Source organism: Cebidichthys violaceus, unplaced genomic scaffold, assembly GCF_023349555.1.
Source record: "Cebidichthys violaceus isolate CVI_PGR_0920_01 unplaced genomic scaffold, fCebVio1.0.p SCAF_3, whole genome shotgun sequence".
Classification (NCBI taxonomy): domain Eukaryota; kingdom Metazoa; phylum Chordata; class Actinopteri; order Perciformes; family Stichaeidae; genus Cebidichthys; species Cebidichthys violaceus.
Genome location: NW_027176483.1, coordinates 2,716,557 through 2,740,992, shown reverse-complemented (window position 1 = coordinate 2,740,992; position 24,436 = coordinate 2,716,557). Strand labels below are relative to the sequence as shown.

The 24,436-nt window shown below is 40.4% G+C and overlaps 1 protein-coding gene across 1 annotated transcript in view; it reads left to right on the top strand.

Annotated features, from left to right (window-relative positions):
* zgc:113516 (uncharacterized protein LOC541449 homolog) overlaps positions 1 to 24,436 on the top strand; it is a 34,035-nt gene that overhangs the window by 5,437 nt on the left and 4,162 nt on the right. Inside the window, exons 2-8 of the mRNA XM_068722688.1 lie at positions 302 to 862; positions 6,129 to 6,391; positions 7,574 to 7,714; positions 13,476 to 13,624; positions 14,129 to 14,212; positions 15,838 to 15,998; positions 19,458 to 19,531. Of these exons, the coding sequence (XP_068578789.1) occupies positions 722 to 862; positions 6,129 to 6,391; positions 7,574 to 7,714; positions 13,476 to 13,624; positions 14,129 to 14,212; positions 15,838 to 15,998; positions 19,458 to 19,531 (1,013 nt within the window). The 5' untranslated portion in view covers positions 302 to 721. The remainder of the gene's footprint in view (positions 1 to 301; positions 863 to 6,128; positions 6,392 to 7,573; positions 7,715 to 13,475; positions 13,625 to 14,128; positions 14,213 to 15,837; positions 15,999 to 19,457; positions 19,532 to 24,436) is intronic.

The following is a 24,436-nucleotide window of genomic DNA, read 5'->3' as shown; positions in this document are numbered from 1 at the left end:
TGACGCAATACGTTTAAAGGTCTTCGAAGAATAATCAAATAGTTTCCAGTAATTATCGATAGCGTTGTTGCTCGTTTTCAGATAATGATCGGAGTAAGTCGAGAAGGTAAACATCTGGACCAAAAGTGATTAATGTGATGTGACCTTTGCATGATCAACAACTGGATTATAATGTTCTGAGTCGTCAACTAATACTAGTATAAAACTATGAAGGACAGAAAATGACTAATATGTGAGAATAACTTATAAGTAGAAGAGGTTCACTGAAGCACAATGACTTTTCTCCTTTCATTTTGTTTAGCGCTACATGTTCCTGCTGCAGTGGACCTCGAAGCACCGGTGGTTAATATGTAAACTGTAGGAGCGAGGATGAAGATGCCCATAGGAACATTGGCCCCTGATAAGCGAGCCGGAGTGCTGAGTCACTGGACACACAAGTGGACAGTTTAACTTGACCGGCAAATACCACGCATGGCTCTCCAACCGTTCTGACGAAAACACATGCTCTTGTTGTGTCTTGCGTCGCCATCATTAAGACTTTTCTACCTCATTCAAGTTTGTTTTGGTTCATTTTTAATTGGTAAGATCAAACCCACATTGGCGGATGTTTTGATGGTCTTCCAACAAAGTGGGATTTTGGTTTCAAAAGTTTGTGAACAAGTTCTAGACCTCGACCTTTTTGGAGGAACATCTCAAGACTTCACATCTGCTTTTGTTGAAAATGAACAGTCGGTTCGCCGGTGCTGGGAATCGGCTTCTCCATGTGGACCTCCAGATCGATGAGCGTGAACCTCGTAGAGGAATCCTGGATCTCCTCAGCAGACTCCGTCCGAACTGGAAGGCAAAGGACATCCACATGAAGGCAAGTGAACGGCTTAGGGGATTCAACAACGACTGTAAAAGCAACCCAGTTGCCAGAATACGTGTTGGCATTGTGCATTTCTGCAAACCACGCTACACATAGAACGTGTTCATGAATACATTTCATATCCACCTCATACATCCCATGCCAAAAAAAACACACAATGCCACGTGGTTAAAGTTGTGAAATGATTGGTGAGGTTTAAGCAACACAACTATTTGGTTACGTTTACTTGAAATACGTAACAAATGTAAAAAAAGTAACTTATAACAATATATCTACTGCCAATAAACAACAACAGCCCCAGACTTTTGTATGTAATGTTACGTAAAAACGTTACGTAACAGCGTAGCAAGCGTAAAGTCAATGCTTGCTTTTGGTTTCAAATGGGACACCGGGTTCTTCTCGATAACAACCGGTGGACAACATTTTCTCCTTGCAACTAAGCCGATAAAAAAATGCATTGTATTCTCATTATTGTATTATTATATAGTACCATCTGTCCATGATTGGTCGGTTGTACAAAGCTTGATCGCCCCGTGTTATACTGATTGAGCTTCACACATTATTTGTATTATTAATTAATGCTCATCTCTTATGAGCACCACTTTGTAAAGAAAGGTCAGAGTTCGGGGTTCATGTTTTTGGGGTTTATGACGATGATGTCCCAAGAGCAGCACATCTCTAAACTTTTAGACATCTTGAGCAAGTGTTTACGCAAAGAATGGTTGGGATCCATTATGGTAATTTGTTTATATAGTCCAATGATTTTACTCAACCTCGTTATTGTTACAACAGGTTCACCATCAACTTTCACTTTAATGTGCTGCATCTGTTCAGATTTTAATTTGTTTTTATGCGAATGATGTGGAGTTGCGGTGATGGACAGGTCAGTCTTACACAGGACTTAAAACACAAGAGAGCACACTTTGGGTTCCATGTGTAACCAAAATGTAACATTCACTTATTTAAATGTATGTCCTCAGCGTAGATAATGTAACAAATGTAATAATTTGAAACTACTAAACCCACCCAAGTCATTTTGAGTCCTCGAAGCGTAATTGAGAATGCGTATTAGTAGTATGGGACAGTAATATTGTAGGAGACAGGGTTGGACTGTGCAACCCTAATTCTAATTCAGATGTCATGTCACATTGATATGTCACATGACAACACAGCACATGTCACTGTAACATTTGCAAACAGTTTCTGTCCTTCCAATTGTGTTTGTTTAGCATCTTCAGAAGAAAAATGCTGCGTGGACAAAAGAGAAGCAAAAAAAAAAAAAAAAAAAAGGCGTGGAGATGGTCAAACTTTAAATTCAATATTTTCTCCCTGCACTCATTTTCATAAAACATCCACGTTGTTAAAGTGTAGACTCACAATGAGGTTCTAGTCTTCACAGGGAATATAAAACTCAATTCATGCCGTTTCACCCTTTGTGTTACTGCAATTTAAGCAGTTCCACGGTGCAATTTCCCTCACGGCTGCGTTCGAAAAAGATCCTTCATAAACCTTTGTGAACTTGTTTTAATATTATCGGAGTAGTATTTTACAAACTGCAGTTTTGACTGAGATTGCTGCAATATAAAAGTGAACTTGAGTGCAGAGCAGACAGACCATATTGTCTGCATTTTCCAGCCACCATATTTTTCCTCTTACTTAAATTGCACAAAAAGGGTCTAATGCTACCTTTCTCTCCTTTAGTCGACATTGTTGAGGATGTAGTCGTGGTTGTTGTCTTGTTTGAGTGAGCTTCGCTGTAATCGTCTATTGAAAAAAATAAAATAAAGTAAAAAAAAATGAAAATTGTACATTGTGAGGGGAGGAGAAACGCTGCAGGTTCAGGCGGATTAGTGTGAGTTAAACTGTACAAGATTAATAGAAAGTGGCTGCGTATATACATATATATATATATATATATATATATACACAGTGTTCCTATGTTATTATGAACATGGACTGCAGCTTACATTCAATGGATCCCGTGTACACCTTCCTGCTGTAAATAGTTAACCACAATGTGCTCTATTTTCCATCTGTCTTCAGTAACGTTTGCCAAAAAGACAAAGCCACAGCTGTTTCAGGACAATATTTAGCATTTAACACAAATGTAAGTAAATTTGGGGGCTTTTCTTTATAGGCTCGTGTCTCGTGCAGGAACCAGTCGGCCAGGAAAATGTTGTCATTTCTGCAAACCACGGACACGATTAATGTCAATGTGTTTGCGTTCGGTCGGGCAAATTACGCGATACAGGCGAGCAACGCACAAGAGCGGCGACGTACGTCTAGCAACCGTTGCTGAAAAATTTGTGGTATGGACATTACGTGGTATATTAACAAGGATCAATCAAACACAGGACTTTGACCCAAGAGACCGTTTTTTATGTAACATTGTTGTCGCTTGTTGCGTAACGTTACAAATAGAAATGTCCATAAATGGCAGTATAGATAGTTATTTAGGACAGTTACACAGTTATTGTAACACAAACCAGGATCTTTTCAGTAGTTTTCAAGCCTGAAACTAAACAATTTGACAACGTTAAACCACAACGTGCATTTCTGCAAGCGCGATACAAGGCTGATGTAACGTATTCAACTTCTCCTGTGGTTGCAGACACGTGCAGCGCCAACATTTCCTCTGAAGACTTGTTTTGCCACAGGCTGGGAGAGTCAGTATTGAGAGACAGACTAATGCACTGCTGGTTCTGGTCTTTTCATGGGATTTGTTGACAATAAAAAAAATATATCGCCATCTATATAAATGCTTTAAAATGGAAAGTCGTGTTTTTTAAACATATAAAAAACCTGCAGAGAATCCAAGGTAACTGGACAACAGAAGTAGATGCTTTTATTTTGTCAACCCTGGAAACAGATGTGTAGTTGTGTAGGCTGTTCAGAACAGTATAATCCCATTCTGGTCCCATGTGCAAACACAAGGTCCAATCTTTCACAGAAATAGGGTTTATGTTTGTTTGGTGACAGCACATTGGGTGGGTGACCTCTCAATCTACAGCAGGTCCAGTAGTGTACACAAAGGACTAGATGTGTCCCTTCAGATCCAATGATGTATTGTGTTCGTCTGTTTGAATATACAGACTACACGGGGGAAGGACATGTAGTTCCTGGTACACCTGTGCTTTAAACTGTCTTGTATGTGAGCTTTTTCACACTACTGTTGTTATATCTTGTGTTTCACCTTTGCTCTCTTTTTTTTTTTTGCAAACAATAGATAAAACTCAAGGCAATCTGAGTGCTGAACGTGCACGTTAATGTCAAAAGAAATTAAAAACAAAAGGAAAACAAGACAAAGAAATCCTGAAAGAGACAATTTCAAAAGGGGTTCACACAAAATAAATAATTAAAATGTATTTAAAAGACACAAAATTACAAATTCAGAGGCAAGTGGCTTCTTTAAGCACTAGTATATAAGCAGTTTAGATACACATGCTGTAATGTACATCTCTATATAAGTCCAGAAATGACTTCAAATGACAATGAATGATTTGTACATCAAATAAAACGCACTACATGATAATATGCGCAGATCAGAGACAAAAGGGAGCTCGATAACAATGTCAAAGCCGGTGAAAAGTAACCAAGTGGCCCTCCATCCGCCGTGGAAATGCTCGATCCGATGTCAAGGTGGGCATGTTTGTTCACTTTCCATCTAAATGAAGAAAAAAGCGGCGTGTGCAGGGTCCATCCAAGGCTCAGAGAATGTACGGAGACTGTGGCAGAGAATGAGAGACTTTGAGAAACCACCGAATGACAACAAAATGTCCCACGGGTCCTTTTGCAGGCAAACAGCGGTCACTGCGGTATTGTCGCGTACACACACACACACACACACACACACACACACACACACACACACACACACAGGGCAGCACAGGCCTCGCTGGAAGTGTGATCTTTAACGTCAACAAGTTCAGGCTGCAGCTGTCCGCTGCTCGGTGTCTCATTACTGCTGTGTGCACCTGTGTCTATGCGTCTTTAGTTTTACATCCACTTATTCTATATCATTATTTTTACAAGTCACGGCCACAACATTAGCTACAAATGCAGGACCCGTCTTTGTTAATATTGTATTTTCTTACAAATATGCAATAAAGTGAAACCTAGAAGTGAGATAGGTTCCCTCGCATTGAAGTCAATGTTTTTATTTAATGGGTTTTTGATTGGATGCTTGAAATAAGGTCTGTGGTTAACGCAAGATTAAGAGATTTCAACATTTTCTTCTACGATATAAATTACGTCAGTAAATATTTTTTACGTGTCTTTAAGAAGGCGATTGCTAACAAGTTGCTAAATGAGACTAAATGTGTTGTGGTTTAGTTCGTTTGTGTTGCCGAATGTTTGCTTTTTCCATCCACGCTTCAACAATCCTAAAAGTGAAAGTTTTGATTTGTGAAGATTATCTAAAAGTATCTCAAATGTTTTGCTGCGGAGCTTATTTTCTACAATATTCCAAAAAAATCCAACCAAAAAAAAATCACACAGACTTTAATGTGGAGGGAACCAGTGCGACGCTGACATCCAAGGTTGGCCTACAAAATGACATGATCCCTGCAGCACCCCCTTAATCAAAAGACCAAAAACCAGCTGGCACCTGACAGCACGGGTGAACCTGAGACATGTTGGCAGTCTGGGCTTCCTGGTACACCGCTTTGCACAGTTGGTAATCCATCCTAGCATATTATCTTGCTATATATATATATATCATATATTACAATATTTTCACGTTGCTCTTTTCGTGCGTATACCTTTAATATCTAAATAATCAATAGATATAGCATAATTATGACATACACTGTCATGTAACCAAGTACACTTAGGTTACTTTATACTTCTACTCCATTTCAGTTCAGAGAGAAATTGTCATTTTTATTCTACATTTATTGCACTGCCACAGCGACCAGCTACCTTTCAGATTAGGGTTTTCCATGAAAGGGTGTGATCGGTTTCAGACTAATTGGCGGAGCGAGAACAGGTGAGCAGGTGCGGGGCTAACGAGGTGACAGGTGAAACTAATCAGGGAGAGGCAACCAATCAAAACCGGCGGGAAAACACACAGAGGCAGGAAGTGACGTGATTGGGAACGAGAGGCGAGGTAAACACAAAACATGAACGATTGAAGCAAGAGAAAAACATAACCCTACAAGCAGGACTGGATTATGAACCTGTAGTTCATTTTTTGCACAACGCTGATAAACTGTATTTTTCCTCTTTTGAATTTATTTTTTTGGACTTCCTGTCCTTTCAGACGTTCACAGAAGGCATCACCAACCAGCTGATCGGCTGCTACGTGGCTTCTCTCCAGGAGCCCGGTTGTGTTCTGGTGCGTCTGTACGGCAGAATGACGGAGCTCTACGTGAACAGGGACCGCGAGGTGGAGATGTTCCAGGTCTTCCACGCCCACGGGTGCGGTCCACAGATCTACTGCACCTTCCAGAACGGCATCAGCTACGAGTTTGTTAGAGGAACGGTGCTGGACGACAAGCTGCTCCGGCAACCTTCCATCTACAGGTCTCTGCCCGAAGCAGCGTTCAGATTTATCTCTTTCGTGAATGTCCTGGTTCACTGAAAACAATATGATGATCATCCTGTGTAGAAGTTCCATTCAAAACAAGTCACATGCTCACATTAAGACTTTTCAAAAATGATACGAGAATCAGCCTTACCACTACGTTTTTAACAACTAAAGACAAAATAAATCATACTGTCATTACAGTTTATTTACATTTTCTAAATAAAAGCACTCTATGAAATAGCTAAATTAAAGGACCCTAAGCAATACATTTGAATTCTTGCTATGAAGATTTCCTTCACTTGAACTGACTTTTCTGCTCAAATGCATTCGGCATTATTACATTAATTTATTAAAAAGCAATGTGTTCACAATGTGTAATAATGTCCCATAAAATTGTTGATTTTATTATTTAACAAGACTACTTATTTAAAATGTAAAAGCTAAAATATAATATGTAAGTTAAGACATAACTGTTACCACCATTGCATATGATGGCTGCCATACAATGCCATATAAATAATACAATTTAATAATAATATTAATACATAATTAAAAAAAAAAAATATATATACCAAATAAAATAGCTATCCAGGTCCATTTACTGGTTAAACTGTTACAAATGCAACAGGTTAATTGAGAGTAATGTGAAAGCTTGACCATTTATGTTTTCTAAGGCAACAGTTAGTGGTTGTGTGTGTGTGTGTGTGTGTGTGTGTGTGTGTGTGTGCCGGGCATCTCAATTGTGCTGATGCAGGTGTTTTTCCTTTTTTAATGATTTAAGTCACATTTCATGTTGAGCAATGTTGTTTAGTCATGCCCCCGGGTTCATTCGTCATCCCGGCGATAACAGACCGGCACCATTATTCTCACCACAGGACAGTAGGACACAACACAGCACAGCCGAGGCCACGCTACACATCAATCAACCTCGCTCCTCGCCTGATAGCCTCTGTGGGGAATACCCAGAAAACTTCATGTCACGACTAAGATGCCTCGAGATCGAGCACTCAAGTAGTCAAAAGGTCACGAATGCAACAAGGCCCATTTTTTTGGAGAAGAAGAACAAGATAAGAGCGCTAAATGGAAAGGGAGTTGTGTTTCTACCCTGATAATGGTTGTTTGTGCAATAACAGCGTCGGCCAGGCTCATCTGAGAGAAAATGTTTTCTCTCTCCGCAGATTGATCGCAGCAGAGATGGGGAGAATCCACTCCATCCAGCCAAGCTGTGGTCCGCCTGTTGAACCTCCGCTCTGGACAAAGATGTCCCACTTTCTGACACTGATGCAGAGCAGCCCGGCTTCACAGCGCTGCACGAAGAGGTACGAGCCTTGACAAAGATCATCTTACTGGGTGTTTTTTTAGATGAAGCCAATGCGGAAGTGCCTCAAACTTGCATTGTCTATAATGGCTATATAAAGTCTGAGTGTAAGGGATTAATCGTTGTGTTTATCTGCCCTCACGTGAATTCGGTATGTCTGGTAAACTGGCTTTATACCAACAGCGCTAACCTAATCCAGCATTACTTCAAAGGCCAAGGTGAGGTTACAGGTTACCTTTTTAAAAAAAGCTCCATTGTTGACTAGTCCGTGCTGTTTTTGGACAGGGAAATTAGGATTTAGACTCACAATAGCATTGTAGCCATCGAGGGCATATTTAAGATTCTTCCTGCAAACATGAAAACGTTAGCTGACGCTTCAGCTCGATTAGTATGCTAGCTACAGCTTGTGACATCTGCATGGTTGTCATTTCTGACAGCAAAATCAATAGTCAACAACAAGAAATTAGAAGTGTGCTTTACCTCTGTCTGAAATCAAGAATGCATTGTTTCATTAACTGGGAACCTTATCATTGGAAACGGTAGGTTAGCAACAGTAACAAAGGGGGGGTGGGTCTTTGCAGTACCGTAACGGAAACACGTGAGGCAAGATCTCAAAACTCAAGCTTTTCTTTTGAGGGAAATTTATTCAAACAGAAAAAACAACAGTTCAAACAGAGAACAAGTATTAGTATAGGCGATAGGCTGTCAAAGTATAACGTTAGCTACGTGGTAATGTTAGCTATAGCAAACAGTACAACACCTGTCTCTTCTGGCAGATTAGTGCATCCTTCACCGGCCGGTCGAAAAATACTTGTTGTTTCTGGAAGTTTGGCATTCAATTCAGCAATTTTCTGTTTTGAATGCTGCTTTTGGGCACCGCTTTTGAATTTACGTTTCATTTTCTCCTCAGGAAAAATCAGTGCTAACGTTACTGAGTGAATCAGCGCTAACGTTACTGAGTGAATCAGCGCTAACGTTACTGAGTGAATCAGCGCTAACGTTACTGAGTGAATTCAGTGCTAACGTTACTGAGTGAATCAGCGCTAACGTTACTGAGTGAATCAGCGCTAACGTTACTGAGTGAATTCAGCGCTAATGTTACTCAGTGAATCAGTGGATCAGTGCTAACGTTACTGAGTGATTCAGTGCTAACTTTACTGAGTGAATCAGAGCTAACGTTACCGAGTGAATCAGCGCTAAGGTTACTGAGTGAATCAGCGCTAACGTTACCGAGTGAATCGGTGCTAACGTAACTGAGTGAACGGCGCTAACGTTACTGAGTGAATCGGCGCTAACGTTACTGAGTAAATCGCCGCTAACGTTACTGAGTGAATCAGTGCTAACGTTAGCTACCTATTTGCTGTGGGCGCATCGGTCTGAGACCTTCTGACCTATGTCGTCACAACACTAACCTAGCTAACAAAGAAAGCACAATTACATTTTTTTTAAATTATTTTTATATCAACTCTGGAAACACAGACAAGACAATAAGACCATAGTGTGCATCCCATGTAATTCAAATTGGAAATAAAAAAACAACTTTTTTTTTGATGGATGGGGGCCACGCGAATGTACATTTCGTGTTCCTCTCCACCCATACATAACGTTGTCGTTCAGGTAGCTGAACGACTTGTACTCTCCAACCTTGGGGATTGAGGCCACTGTGAGCTTTCATTGGTCAGGGGGGACACGGCGGGGGGAGGGGCCTCCGTGGCAGTGACATTGCATTATCTCTGACAGGGGTCACGGGGTGAGAGGTGAGAGGGTCCATCCAGACACTACAAAGAAACAGACGCTCCGTCCACGAGCTTCCTGCAGAGCTCTCCCTTATCGGTCAAACGTTCAACCTTGTTTATGTGTGCAGTGGAGGGGTCGGGAGTCCAAGCAAACTGGAGCTGGCAGGCCTAGAAGCTCTGCGTCTCTTTCGCAAAAAAAAAACAAGAGTTTCTTCTTTGAGTTTCCAAGTCATCCATTAAAGAAAGGGACAATTAATGATTGTCTTAATGATAAGGCGTTTTAAGTTAAAGCCAGTGTGACTTAACTTCTTTGTCCTCAAGAAGACAAGACACAAGCAACTCTCTCTATTATGTCTAAACTATTTCATTATAAATCCATTCATTTTAGACCACATCCCATAACACACTTAAAGGAAATCCTGTGGATTTTAGTTTTTGTTTATTTGAGATAGACAGCATCAATTTAAGATAATAATGATTGTTCTTTTAGCCAATATGATTATCTATAATGCACTAAAATAACCTTTAATTTACCGGGAGCAAGCTAAAAGAAAAATATTGATTCTGTCCAATCTTTGAATTTGACATCATGCTGGAAATTCAACCATCATAAAAGGAAACGCTGCCAACGGACCTTTAGCTTCACTGTTTAACGTCTCAAGAGATTATGAAGATTTTGCTTTTATTAACGTTAAATCTTACATTTGACTCTTTTAAGCTTCCGTTTCACACACAGCAGACGCATACAGGAGTACAGGTTTATACAATGGATGACTTTGTATTCAATGTGATGCAAAAAGTTGTGAGTGTATGGATGATTCAGGACATTTCTCACTGTAACGGTCATCTGCAGAAGCTGCACCGCATTCAGAGGCCCAATAGATGGTGCTATACTGTGAGACAATTGTGTGACTGAGGGGCTTGACACAGTCCACTGCCGCTCAAACACAGCCACACAGAAGAGCTCAAAATGACCGGGAGAATATTAATAATTAGGATTTGGAATGAAGAGTGATGGATAAAAAGCCGATAAAGTGATGAAAGGAACCCCACGGCATCATTTAAAAGATCTAACGGATGAGATTTAAGAGGTTAAGTCGTGGTTTAAACCTGTGTGTGTGTGTGTGTGTGTGTGTGTGTGTGTGTGTGTGTGTGTTTGCATATATGCGGGTCTCTTGAATGTGCAACTGCCTGAATGATATCACACACACACAGAAGCAGAGACAGAGAAGACCAAGAATGAAAGAAAAAAAAAAAAGAAGTGATTTTTAAACAGGCATCAGTGAAACTTTTGTATTTGAGAATGTACGAGCGCTGGTATGAATGTGATCTTCAGAGGAAATGGTAAAAGAAAGGCAGAGAGAGAGAGAGAGAGAGAGAGAGAGAGAGAGAGAGAGAGAGCAGGAAGTGGCTGCACCTGCAGAGGAGGTCTTCAGCTCTCAAGCCACCCGCTGTGCAAAGAGAGAGAGACAGATACAGAGAAGAAGAGAGAGAGAGAGGGGGAGAGAGAGAGGGGGAGAGAGAGAGAGAAAGAGGCTGCAGCAGCTGCGAGGTTCGGAGAGAGGGAGTGCACAGTAAAAGTCAGAGATGGGAGAGAAAAGAGAGAAAGGCAATGGAAGGCAAGAGTGCAATCTCTTCTTCTCCCAAAGGCCCCCCGCTACGTCTCCCGTTTGCACTCCCGCGAATCGCATAAAACTGCAAAAGAGAAAGAAAAAAAAAAAAATCCGTGCTCGGCTGGTGTTTGAAATCATATGTAAATAAGGCACATTGATAATGAAGAAGCGCCAGAGGAGGAAATTCCACTAATTACCTTACAGAGAGTTGACAAGGAGCAGGAGGCGAACGTACTTGACGAACTGTTTTCCATAGAAAAGGACAGAAACGAGAGAGGAAAAGATCTGATGGCAAAGACGAAAGGTTCCCATTTAAAGTCAATGAAAGTCTTTGACTCCCGAGTAATCGCAGGTTTTCTATGGTAAAAGTCAGCGTGTTAAGTTAAAGCCGCGAGATGGGTTGAAAAGGAATTCACCATTCAAAATGTGTTTTTTTTTTTTTTTTTAAATTCATATTAGAGAGGAGATAGATAAATTATGCATATCGGAGGGGGTCGTTCTTCAGTAACAGAAAGATCTCAGAGGCGAGTATAGAATCAAACACTCCTGACAGCTATTTTGTTGGCCCGAGATCTTCCCAAATTGCTGTTTGGAAAGAAGTTTACGGCATTTAAGTTGAATAAGATATTAAAAAGGTTCAAACTCAAGCAGATACTTTAAAAGGAATATGTGTTTTTGCGTACTTTTCCGCAGGAACAATGATTAATAGACCTCAAGGTGTTTTGTAGTCAATCAAACCATTGATCTGTCTATCCGCTGGATACAGAAATGACTCGCGTTGTCGAGGGTGTGTAGGCGGAGTCGAGCTTCTGTGTCACGACCATAAACAAGGCCTCGCTCCTCTGCTTTTATTGTGCGTTCCTAACAGGCCTCACTAAATTATGTCTGCAAGTGTGTGTATAATACCGGAGCGCCTTGTTTGTTCCCCCGAAGAATAAATAGGTTGTGTTTAAACCGCGCTGTTTAAACTACCCTCTTATCGTGACCTGGCGACTGGAAAGGGAAACACGGAAATTAATTATGCTTGCGCAGCATTTCTTCCAGGTTTTTTTTTTTTTTTTCGCACTGACGTCCAAGGACATTAGTGCTCTTTCTTTGACAGATCGAGCAATCAAACGCGGTGAAAAGGAGGCATGCGACCTCTCAACGAGGCGCGTTGAACCGCTTCAGTTTACAAACATGTTGCTTCGAGAAGTGTGGAATTTACAGAGTTGGTTTTACATATCCGTACTCTGAATGCCTCAGTTATACAAGTTGGTTTCCCTTAGCTGCTCGACACTTTCCTTTAGGTATTATATCAAATGTTCAAAAACTCCCATCAACCCCATGAGGATTTCTGAAGATCAATATTTTAAAGATTCAAGGATTGCATGAAGTCTGTGTTTCTCAATGCTTGACAACCCTAAAAAAAACAGCATTTACAGCACACAACAGGACACGAACACACTGCTGAAAACCAGACAAATTCTTCTAGGGTGAACAATTCTTAAAGGCAGGTGAGTCACCATGTGTAAGGGGAAATTCCGGGTTGGATGGAGACTTTACAATAACATTTGAAGAAACAAAGGACATAATAGCACCACTTTACAATGAGGCATACTTTAATTGTTAAGAATGTACGTCGTCTCCACAGCTTTTAGAGACGCGTGACTGTCAAACAAAATATGCTATTATTTGACATATTGCTACAGGTTGAACTACCCAAAAGGTAGTTAAAATGTGCTCCAGCTCAACCAACTAAAACGGCAAAATATGACTTCCACATTAATGCATCAGTAGTATTCCAATAATATAATATTTAACAACGTAAAAAGGAGGTATGCGCTTTTACTTTTTGACACCTATAGTACAGTCTGCTGATGCATACAAATTCATGTTATTCACAGGTCTTTCTTCTACTTGTTCCATCACTGACCTCCCGACACAGAAGCAGGTCACAGATGGTACAATCTGGATTACACATGTATCGCTAGAAAAGAGTGAATTCTAATTAAATAAGAAGCAAGGGTATATGTTAAATAAGTACCAAAAATGTGGAAAAACCTCTTTCACCACACAGTCAATACTTCACAGTACAATAATCCACTGGGGTTCACAGCTAGATATGCAAAGAAGCAAAGGGTGTTCACAAAAACATTTGTTTAAATTAAATTAAATGTGGAAATAAACTTAAACCCGATAGTGTTTGTAAAGTTGTACCAACAACTGGATATTTGCTAAATAATGATGACACCTGTGTTATGATAGCAGAAGTCATGTGAATGTTCTTCCTAAATGAAAGTCACTGGTGGCGTATTTGTCGGCGACAGTGATTCAAACTAAAAGCTGAAGCTCTCGTCTCTTCTTGCAGTCTTTTTGTATACACACATTTCATTCAATTTCATAGATTTTTTTTTTTTTTTGCCTCTTGCAGTCCTGTGACTCTACAAGAGGTGCCCAGCTTTGAGACGTTGTCGGTTGAAATGGAGTCATTGAAGAGACACCTGGCGCAGATCGACTCGCCGACTGTCCTCTGCCACAACGACCTTCTGACGAAAAACATCATCCACAACCACAAAGAGGGTAACGCTGAACACGCGGCGCGTGTCACACCGAGCTAGCAAGCCGGTGTGACAGACCGTCAATCGGAGGCGATAAAGACGACCGAATGCCGTTGCGAATATATGAGTGACTTGTGCTAAACTTTAATTGTAGCGGTCTGTTACTGAAGCTAATATTAATAACGATGAAGGTGTTTCTTTTCATAATGCAGCTCACGGAGTATTCATACCTCGTCCCTCTATTTTTTTTGCATACAGAGGCGAACCTTTTTGCACACCTGTATTAAATGCCTTACCTCATTTGTAGTATCCTTTTATTTAATTTAATTCATCTCGCGTATTTTACAAGGATGCCCAGGGTGGCTCTCAGTCAAAAGAGACTCCTTGTTCCTTTGACTCCCACAAGGTTCTGCACTCGAATAAAAGGAGGAGAGAGTCGTCGGGTGCGCATCCATACCCAAGATGTGTTCTTCATGTTGTCCTGGTAACGGCTGCTTTCTCTCTTCTCCCTCTCCTCCTCCGTCAGGAATGGTGAAATTCATTGACTACGAGTACGCCGATTACAACTACCAGGCCTTCGATATTGGCAATCACTTCAATGAATTTGCTGGTAGGTCTGTGTTGTGATGAAAAGAAGTTCAATTTGCCTCCAAATCTTGTTTCATTGCCAGAAACGTATAAGATTGCCTGATGTGGGATATTGAGTGGAGTAGAACTTGGATGTACAGTAAGTGGTGTGCAGAATCATTGTCCAGTTCGTCCGGTCTCTTTGACTATGCTATCATTTTATCATTCGGGCCGTTATGTGCCGTGAAACTGTCCCTCTTCTGATGCCGCCGAGACAAATTGCTATATTCAGTGTGTATTCAAAGTGTCTTTGATGAACCAGCTGTGTCACAGCAAAGCTTTGCAGGCTTCATTTGAAGCATATCATGTCATGTCATGAGAGCCCTTGTCAACTGTGCAAACTCGGTCCAACCCTTAAATTATCATGATGCCAAATCGTGGCCGGAGTGACCCGAATGTCGAGCACAAAAAAGGCAAAACAATCGTTAGTATGCTTTTTTTTTTTTTTTTTTTTTTTTTAGTGAAAGCATGTGAATCCCTTTTTATGTTCCTGTTGATAAAGAGAGAATACAGCTGAACATGCGGTCAGTTATCAAACTGAAAATGTTGTACGTGTCATCCAACTTCCATGCATCTTTCTTTCTGCTATGTTGTACAATTTAAGCATGCAGCGATGGAGGATATATTCATCAGGGCCTTTATTCAAGTAGCAGTAGCACACGGTAAGAATACTCTGTTACAAGTGATAGTCCAGTACAGTATTGTACTTAGTAAAAGTATGTAAATATATTCTGCAAAATCTACTTAAAGTATATCAAATTAAAAGTACATATTATATTATTTTATGTAGCATTAGACTGTTTCAGTTTGACTCATTTAAACTCATTTTTATACTGTGGAGTAGTTTTTCTATAATAATATATCATATTTTAATAGGTTATCATAATGTTTTCTTATTTAATCTCTGTAGTAATTTAATTAAGTTTTAATTTATTAGAAGTACAAAGTAAAAAAAGTTCCCAAAGTACTTAAGTAGTAATCAATAAATCAAACTAAATGTGTCTGGCTCCTTTCAGTCAGGTTAGTTTACTTCAAAGTGCGTCACAGACGACTGATGTGTCATAAAAACAGCATAAAAGACAAAAGCAAGTCAGCAATTTAACAATTTTACAATTTAACAATTTGAGAACACTGCATGTGAGACAATAAAAGCATAACAATGTAATAACATTTAAAGTTACAAAACAATGTGAAATAAAAACTAGATTGATGATAAAATAGGTATAATAAAAGTGTATTAATGATAAAAGAATGTGCTTCGTTACATTACAAAGCTGACAGTATTTGTTAGCATTTTTCACAATTATCTGACATTTTTAAATCAACTTTAATGATTATTTGCAACAAAAAAAATATCATGAAAATAATCATTAGTCGGAGTCGTCATCTCTTTCTGCTGGAACTGGCACAATGACAATCACGTCCAGACAACGTTCAAATAATTGGAACGTTTTATGTGGCCCTCACTAGTTTTGACTCGTTTTGGCAAATCATCAGAGCCTCAGTTAGTTTAGGCATTGTGTTGAATTGTAATGCTGACAGTAGTTCCACCAGTGTGTGCGTGTGTGCGTGTGTGTGTGTGTGTGTGTGTGTGTGTGTGTTCTTGAGGTGTGAATGACGTGAACTACGGCCTCTACCCGAGCCTGGAGCTGCAGAGGGACTGGCTGACGGCCTATCTGGAGAGTTACAAGCGCAGCACGGGACATGAGGTCACTGTTACAGAGGCAGAAGTTACGCAGCTCTACATTCAAGTCTGCAAATTCTCACTGGTAAGTGTCTGCTCCCACCGATTTTGTTGAAATGTTGAAATGTGTCATTATGTAGAGCCTCGACACTTTGGGAAAATTCTTTGGAAAGTGACAAATCTCTCAACAGTTATTTCCTTTTTTAAAGTTTCGGTCTTCAAACATCTCAATATTATGAGATTAGTGTGTGCGTTTCAACAATATCCATATGTGTGCAGACCTCTGAAATGACAGGGCGGCAACACCTCACCATCACATTTTAACAATTTACTTTTCCAGCTCCCAGAAAAAGAAAAAAAGAAAAACCCAAACCCGATCCACGGCTGACCCACCACTGTTCAAAGTTTGATGGACTCCATCTGAGTTGATTAGAAACTGCCGCGGGGGAAAAATGAAAGACAGCAGCCAAAATTATTTTTCTTATGACCACAATTTTCATTCTTTGGTGGCTCGAGTGGTGCTGGACTATCTGCCTAAAAGTGCTTTCATAGCTCAACACAATATGCAGAATTGTCCTGACCAATTTTGAGGTGGTGTGAATGTCTCTTGAAATAGCCCAGAAATGATGAGGAAGCATTTTACTTTCTTTTTTTTTTTTTTTTTTTTTTAAAATAAGTCGTGCCTCGGCCAAAATAACAGAGAGAGAGAAGTGAGAGCCGGGGAAAGAAATGAAGCCCGGGATGGAGCGAGAGAGGCGATAACATCATGTTGATTGAAATCAGATTTTCTATGACAAACCGAGGAGGACTCTTGACTCGAGGGAAGTGGGAGAAATTGATCACCGACGCTTAACAAGCCAAGTTTCCAACTGGACTCGTTTTTGCCGAGCCGTGTGTCGGAATGAGGGATACTCAGCCTGATAACAGAGACAATCACAGGGTCTATTCTCCATAATTTCACGGAATTGAGCTGAAGCTTCTCCGTTTAGAAATATACACAAAAAGAGACATTTTACCCACTAAATGTTGTGTTTATGTACAATACTTCCCTTAGTTAAATTTCCTCTTGAGAGCCTTTTATTACTGGTTTTCCTTTGTCACGGGACAAAAGAACAACAACAACAAAATACTCCAAATATCAAAAAATCGTAAAAAAAAAAATTTGCCCACAAAAACGATAAGTGCCACAATTTTGATAATCGATTAATTGTATAGTAAAGCAGAAATGCCAAAGATGTTCTCATTCCAGCTCCTTGAATGTTTTCTATTATAGTAATTAAAATGATTTGGGGTTTCAAGACATCGTCTTGGGCTCTGGGAAATTGTCTCTATTTTCTAACAATTTAAAGCTCAAATGATTCAACAAGGAAAAATATATTTGGAATATTTGTTGAAATGGAATCAGTCGTTATTTGCATCCATATTCCATCGGAAGTTGTGTCCCCTCAGTTTTCGACTATTTATTTGCGCGTACAGATTAATAAGGTTTTATTGTTTTTCATTACATCTGGTAAAACCAGCTTATATGGTTGATAAGGTGTAACATGCTTTGGAAGAAGTCCATCAACTGTAATGATCATCATTTCAGTTTGATTCATTTTAATATATTTTTTTTTTGTATTCCCTTTTTTATGGTATGTAACTTTTGCATCACTTTCATATCTCTTGGTAATTGCTTGGAATAATCAAACTGCATTGAATCCCCACTATAGTTGAGGCTCAGTAAATGAGGATACAGATGAATAGTCAAAACCAAGGAATCCAGTCTGCACTGAAGGAGGCTGTGTGGCAGCGACAAACCCTGGCCGGTTGCCAAATGCTCTGCGGCGTGAAGCTGCTTCTTTCGAATCTTAAATCCGTGGCAAACTGTGCCAAAGACGCCGTGGGGTCTTTTGCAGGGATCCCCCCGTGATGTCGTGGCTAAAGCCGGCGGCTCTGTGATGTCACTCTGCCCACACGTCTCCCGTCTCCGTTTCTTTTTTCTCAATGGCTCCCCTCTCACCGACGGCCTCTGCATAGCGTTAGACTAACGCTCTCTTAATGGAGAGCAGTTATTAATCATAATGGAAACACGCTCAATCTCTCTCCAACTCGAGGCAGATTAGAGATGAAAATCTGGCAGGGAGAGAGGGGGAAAAAAAAAAAAACCCAGGGAAAACCGCACATTGCTCTTCAAGTATTTCATTCCACCCTTTATTTGATTATCAAATAAAAATGTGATTATATCACTGGGCCGCAGAACAGAGGCCTGTCTGGATCTTATTAGGACTTGCTATTAGTGGTCCTACCATGAAGATTTACAATATGGGTGGAGAACAACAGAAATTTATGGAGGCATGGAAGTCTGCAAGCTTAAGTGAGCAAAGCCATTAAGGAGGGAACCATTCAATACGGAGGTTTGTCATTCTGACTTAGCAGCGTGCAGCTGGCATGCAGCAGCAGTTATGGCAGCAGTTACAACAACGACAACTGGAGGTCACCGAAGTGTGTTTTTACAGTTCTGCTCTGTGGCACAAGGAAATGTAGCAAAACATCAAAGACAAACAGAGTTTACAGCAACAGTTATGTTTGATTTAGAACAATCTGCAAATACCACAAACATAATCCAGAGGGTATCCACTCTTAGTCCAGATATGGACTATATCTGCATGCAGTTAACAAGTCTGTCATTCGGTTGGCTACTATTCGGTCCGTCAGCCACGCTGAAGACGGTGACATCTGCCCCCACCGTGACCTGCAGGAGGGCAAGAAGAAGTGTTCTTCTGAAGCTTTAATTGGATCATCAAAAGGGTGCATGATGATCGCAGACCAGTCGCACAACATTCCTTTACAGACAACATCAAGAATTGTACTGAACATGCAAACGCATCACATTGAGTTCTATGTTCCTGCTCTAGTTCTAATAAAACACACACACACACACACACATGTTTTCATTGCTTTAAGTAATGTAAATGTAATGATTTACGTAACAATGGATATGCATGTTGTCCTCATAAGGAAGGCGAGTCCCCACTGTGTAAATAGATTTACGTCCCAACAACGCAAGTAAAACATGACTACAGACACACACACATACATTCCTACATTACCCACAGTGGACCATCAAGCTGCTCCAACCAAGTGTGGACCTCTCTTTCTGGTCTATTTCGATAAAGCAAAAAATAGAATAAGAATTGTTTTTACTTTTAAGGTCTTTTCACAGAATATTACTCCAAATGTGTTTTATATTTTAAAAAATTGCCAAGAGGGGGAACTGCATCCTTGAGTGATCTGTACCTGTATCACACACACACACACACACACACACACACACACACACACACACACACACACACACGTTCTATAGTGCTTTCATTTAACTACTTCAACTGCTTTATTCAGCAGTAAAATCACGACCACGGTTATGGATTACCCTAAGCAAGTCATGTATTTTCATTTTGTAATGCAATGCTTTGAAAACTAGTCAGTAATAAATAGTGTTGAGCATGAAAACATCTAGTGTGTTCCTTTTCAAGTAATTTTGTTCTTTCTCTTCCACCAGGCATCGAACTTCTTCTGGGGTCTCTGGGCCATCCTGCAATCACGGTTTTCCTTGATTGACTTTGACTTCCTGAGGTTTGTATTTTTGACGAATGCAGCTCAAAGGTCACATGGAGTAGAAAGAACAAGCCTTCTCCATGTGGTTACTTTTCATCCACAGTTGCAGGAGTGTGCCTGGTTGTCACTTTGCATCAACGTCGTTTTAGGTTCCTTAAGTGCTGTGGTTGCTGTACATCAAAGACTGCAGAAAATAGACACATTATAAACTTGTTAATATTGAAATCAACGTCCTTAACGTTGACAGCAACTCAGCAACTGTTTAATGTAGAAACACAGAAAACCACAAGGAAAATTAATACAAAAATATATCCTGTGCATTGAATTGAAGCACTCCCTTTCTTTAAACAAACAGGTTCTTCTTTAAGATTAACAAAGAAATTACAGTAAAGGTACATTTTCTCCCTTTCTTCACTTTTTAAACCACAAATCAAGAAATTGTAAAGGTTCAGCTTTCACACGGACTTTCTAAAGAAATCCAAACAGATTTATTTCATTTTTAAATGTATTATGATCCACGTAGCTATCTTTAAACAAGACCAGGAGACATTCCTCACTACCAGCAACCGGACAATAAAGTTCAGGAGGGCGAAATGTTTCCCTTCTCCCCCACTTTTTTTTTCCCTTCTCTTTGTGCCTCACAACCGCCGCAGTTGTGATCGTGATCCTAATCACTATTGACATACGGCACCCTCCCCTCTGTGTGGCTTTCTCCGCTCGCTTGCTAGATCAGCGACAGGGCCCCCGCCTCATTTCGATCTGGACCTCGGAGGAAATGTGATCCAGAGGGGTGCCGAGGCACAGAGGCACTATTGTTCCCATGCCGTCGGTCCTCCCTTACATATACGTCTCTCATCCCTGGCTGGGCCACATGCGCCTGCTAGACGTCTGCTCCTCTAAGCCGCCAGCTAAGGTTGTCCTAAAGTGCATGGAGAGGGTCGGGTTACCTTTCTTTAACTGGAGGGTTAGACTTAAATGAGCTCAGAGTAACGATGGGGAAACAGGTTTGAAGGCATCACCACCCGGTCAACCTCTGTCTCCCAATAAACACATTCACATTACACTCGCACATCCTAATTCCCTCTGCCAACTGCTTTCAGAGTCTTTAATCAGCCATGATGTAAAGAAAGAAACAATGTGGATGGCAACTGTTTGACCTCCCTTTCATCTTTTCATTTGAATACATTGACAGTGAGCGCCACAGCCATAACATTATGAGAATGTCCTTGGCATTTCTTTAAATACCATAAAGCAATCTACATTTATATTTAATAGAAACGCACTAAGTAAGTTAGTAAACGGGTTAGCTTCTCTGAGCTTATTGTTCCCTCTCTTCAATATGAAATGGCGATTTTAAATGGTGTAAAAACCCAAGAGAAAAATACCAAGGGGGAGTTAAGTAAACGGCATTGTACAAAGGTAATAAAAAGGGAAAATATTGGGACTGACTAGCGTTAGCATGTCATAACTGGCTAGCTTGATAGCGGTTAGCTCGCCATCCCAACAAGTAGTCAGGTGTCTGGTGTGACCAGGCCATGAGTGTACGAAGCATCTTATATTTCAACACCGGAGATCTTCTTATAATAGTCAACGTTGACTTCCTTAATTAAAGGTGCAATACACGCGGAAGTGTAGCACCGCCGGTTTCCCCTCAGTTAGCTAACGTGATAGCTAACTGAAGATTGTCTAGTTGGACAGCCAGTAAACTCTCATTGTTACTCTATGGAAACATCTGAAAATAATATCAATCAACAGCCCCTTCAGTTAAAGATATTATTATTATTTATATTATCATTATTATATTATTTTAGCAAGATGAGCGGCTTGAATTTGCACCCCAAAATGCTCTACATATTTCTTAACTGGGAAAGAGGCAGAAATAAGGCACAGAGAATAAGACCGATTCCCACAGGACTTGTATTTCTATCACAGGACTTATATTAGAGAAATATGTTGGGTAATTTGCGGTGGATTTTTTTTTTTTTTACTTGACAAATTAAGGACATGGTATATTTGCAGACAACCTCCGCAAGTAGAGGTTCCCAGGTATTACTAGTCCTGTGTGAATACGGCTTTAATGATCTTTCAAGAACTTCAATCGAATTGTTGAAGAAGTTCACCAATTTTCTTTTTTGCGATCTTAAACAAGATGAACCGCTAAACAAAGTAGCTGTCGGAGTAAAGTGAATGTATCAAAGCATAAGTGCTGAAAAAGCAGGGTTAAGAGTTAATTCTGTGCGGGTTAATTACTGCGAGACCTTGTTTGTATTAAATGTAGTAATTTTATTTCATTCAAAATAGAATGATGAAAGCCTTAACTTACTTGTCATGACCACAACCTTACCCTCAGCTGCATCGCGCAGTTCTATTTCCCTTAACACAAAAGAGAACACACAATGCATTGCTGCTATAAGCTTTTGTGATGAACAAGTTATTTTTGAGGCAAGAGATAGGAAGTTAGAGTCAAACCTTGAATGTGTCTGTGTGTGTGTGTGTTTGTGTGTGTGTGTGTGTGTGTCTTTCCTTCCACTGTTATCCCCCTGAGCCAAATCTCTGCAGACTTCCCAACTAGTGACAGGCGTCGCCCAGGCCTTGTGCTTTAACCAGGGCCAGATGTACATGTGACAATAGGGAGCCACAACGGGAATGCAAACCCGCCCTCCCTCTACCGTCCATGTTTACTTTCCTTATATGATTTTATTCATGTGTTGAAAGTCTGCGAGTCAGCGGTTTAGATTTGTGGACGTGTTGGCAAGGTGAGCCGTTATTTGACAAAGACATTATTATGAGGAAATGAACGAGGAGGAGGCCCACTGTTTGGAATAGCCTGACTGCAAAATTGAGGGAATTGTGCACAAAAGCACATTGTGAAATAGAATACCTGCTTTTGGAGGGAGTTCTTTTTCCCCTACTTTTTGCTAAATAGGAAAACATCTCAGATTCATCTCTGATGATGATAAATGTTAAGCACGCTAGTTTGAGGTGTCAGCCGCAATAAAAATCGTGATGAATGGGATCACCTGTGAAGGTTGCTGTTCTTTTAAATGGGTATACTCAAATATATTTCGGCTTATGAAGGGTGTTAGCGCAACCGGTAATTAGATTAACAGAAGAGAAAAGTGCCATGACCAGTGATTTATTTAGTTTAACTGATTTTTTTTTACCAGCTGAAATTGAAGCTCTTTTCACTTTTTAATTTAACAAACTGAATGTCCACAACGTTTTTTTTATTTATTAAGTGGCGTTTACATTTTTTTTTTACCTTTTTTAGTGTGAAAGTAGAACTAGTGTCAGAATACTTAAATGTCTGAGGCAATTTCATTGATAGTAGCAACCCGTTCTCACACCAACGTGTCAAATACCGCAACTTGGTCAGTGGCACTAAGCTTCAAACTTAGAGGGGTACATGACGCTCCAATGCATGACGCTCTATGCATGACATATGACACTCTATGCATGACACTCTACGACGCTCTATGCATGACGCTCTATGCATGACGCTCTATGCATGATGCTCTATGCATGACGCTCTATGCGTGACGCTCTATGTGTGATGCTCTATGCATGACGCTCTATGCATGACGCTCTATGCATGACGCTCTATGCGTGACGCTCTATGTGTGATGCTCTATGCATGACGCTCTATGCATGACTATGTCATGCATGGGGCGTCAAGCATGACGCATGATGGTCTATGCATGATGCTCTATGACGCTCTATACATGACGCCCCATGCATGATGCTCTATGCATGATGCTCTACAACACTCTATGCATGACGCTCTATGCATGATGCTCTATGCATGACGCTCTATGACGCTCTATGCATGATGCTCTATGCATGATGCTCTATGCATTGCGCTCTATGCATTGCGCTCTATGCATGACGCTCCATGCACGACGCTCTATGCATCCCTCTAGCTCAGTTTTGCACGTGTCAGTGAGGGCGTGTCAATATACGCTTGTTATATGCATAGCGTCCATCTTCTCACATAGCGAGTTTAAACTGCTCACGTAACTAATGACTGACTGTGCACAGGACAGTTACAGCGGTCACCTGGGCGAAAGTCCTGGGTTTGTTTGTCCCATCCCCCTCTCCCCCTACTTGCACACTTTATTCTACATCAGTTGCTTGGAGCGTAAATGCCGGGTGGGTGCGTTGCATATACACACGCTAAATAAACGTCAGCGACGGACAATGAGGAGCACTTACCAAGCTGCATTTCTTTAAAGCTTTGGGAGCATAGACTGTGTATATATATATATATATATATATAAGAAGGTTGGGAGTGTGAAACATGTCGAGAGTACAGTGCTGCTTAAATGTAAAACGTGTTCATAGTGTTTCTCACAAATTAAACGGGCAGTCTTTTATTCTAAATGCTATGGTTGAACATTTAGGGACGTCTTGCCTTCTGAAGAATAAAAGCAAATTTTCGCTCGCTAATGACGTTTTTTTCCTAAACCTAACAAAGTGGTTTCGTTGGCCAAACCTAACTTCCTGTGTAGACAGAAGTTTATTTTGAGAAGGCTTTATGAATGTAACGAGCATATATATATATATATATATATATATATATATATTGACACATGGTCCCGACACGTTGAAAACTAACGTTAGAGGGGTCTTTGAAGGTGTGAGGAGTGACACACTCCCCACACCTTCATCCTTAAGTTTGCCTCGGGACATCTCCAACTTAAACTGCATCATAGATTTAAATTACAACATGAGTCTACATGATGTTTACCATATCAATTGCCTAACAAAGGAAGTTTGACGTTATAGCGTAACAGCCACCATATTTTTTGTTTTTCAATTTGAAAAGCAGAAGCAAATATTTTACACGTTACAACCAGGTTTTGCCGTCGTCCAATCAGGTCTAGGAAGGTTTTGTGCTGCCGTCTGAGTCAATCATCCACAGTA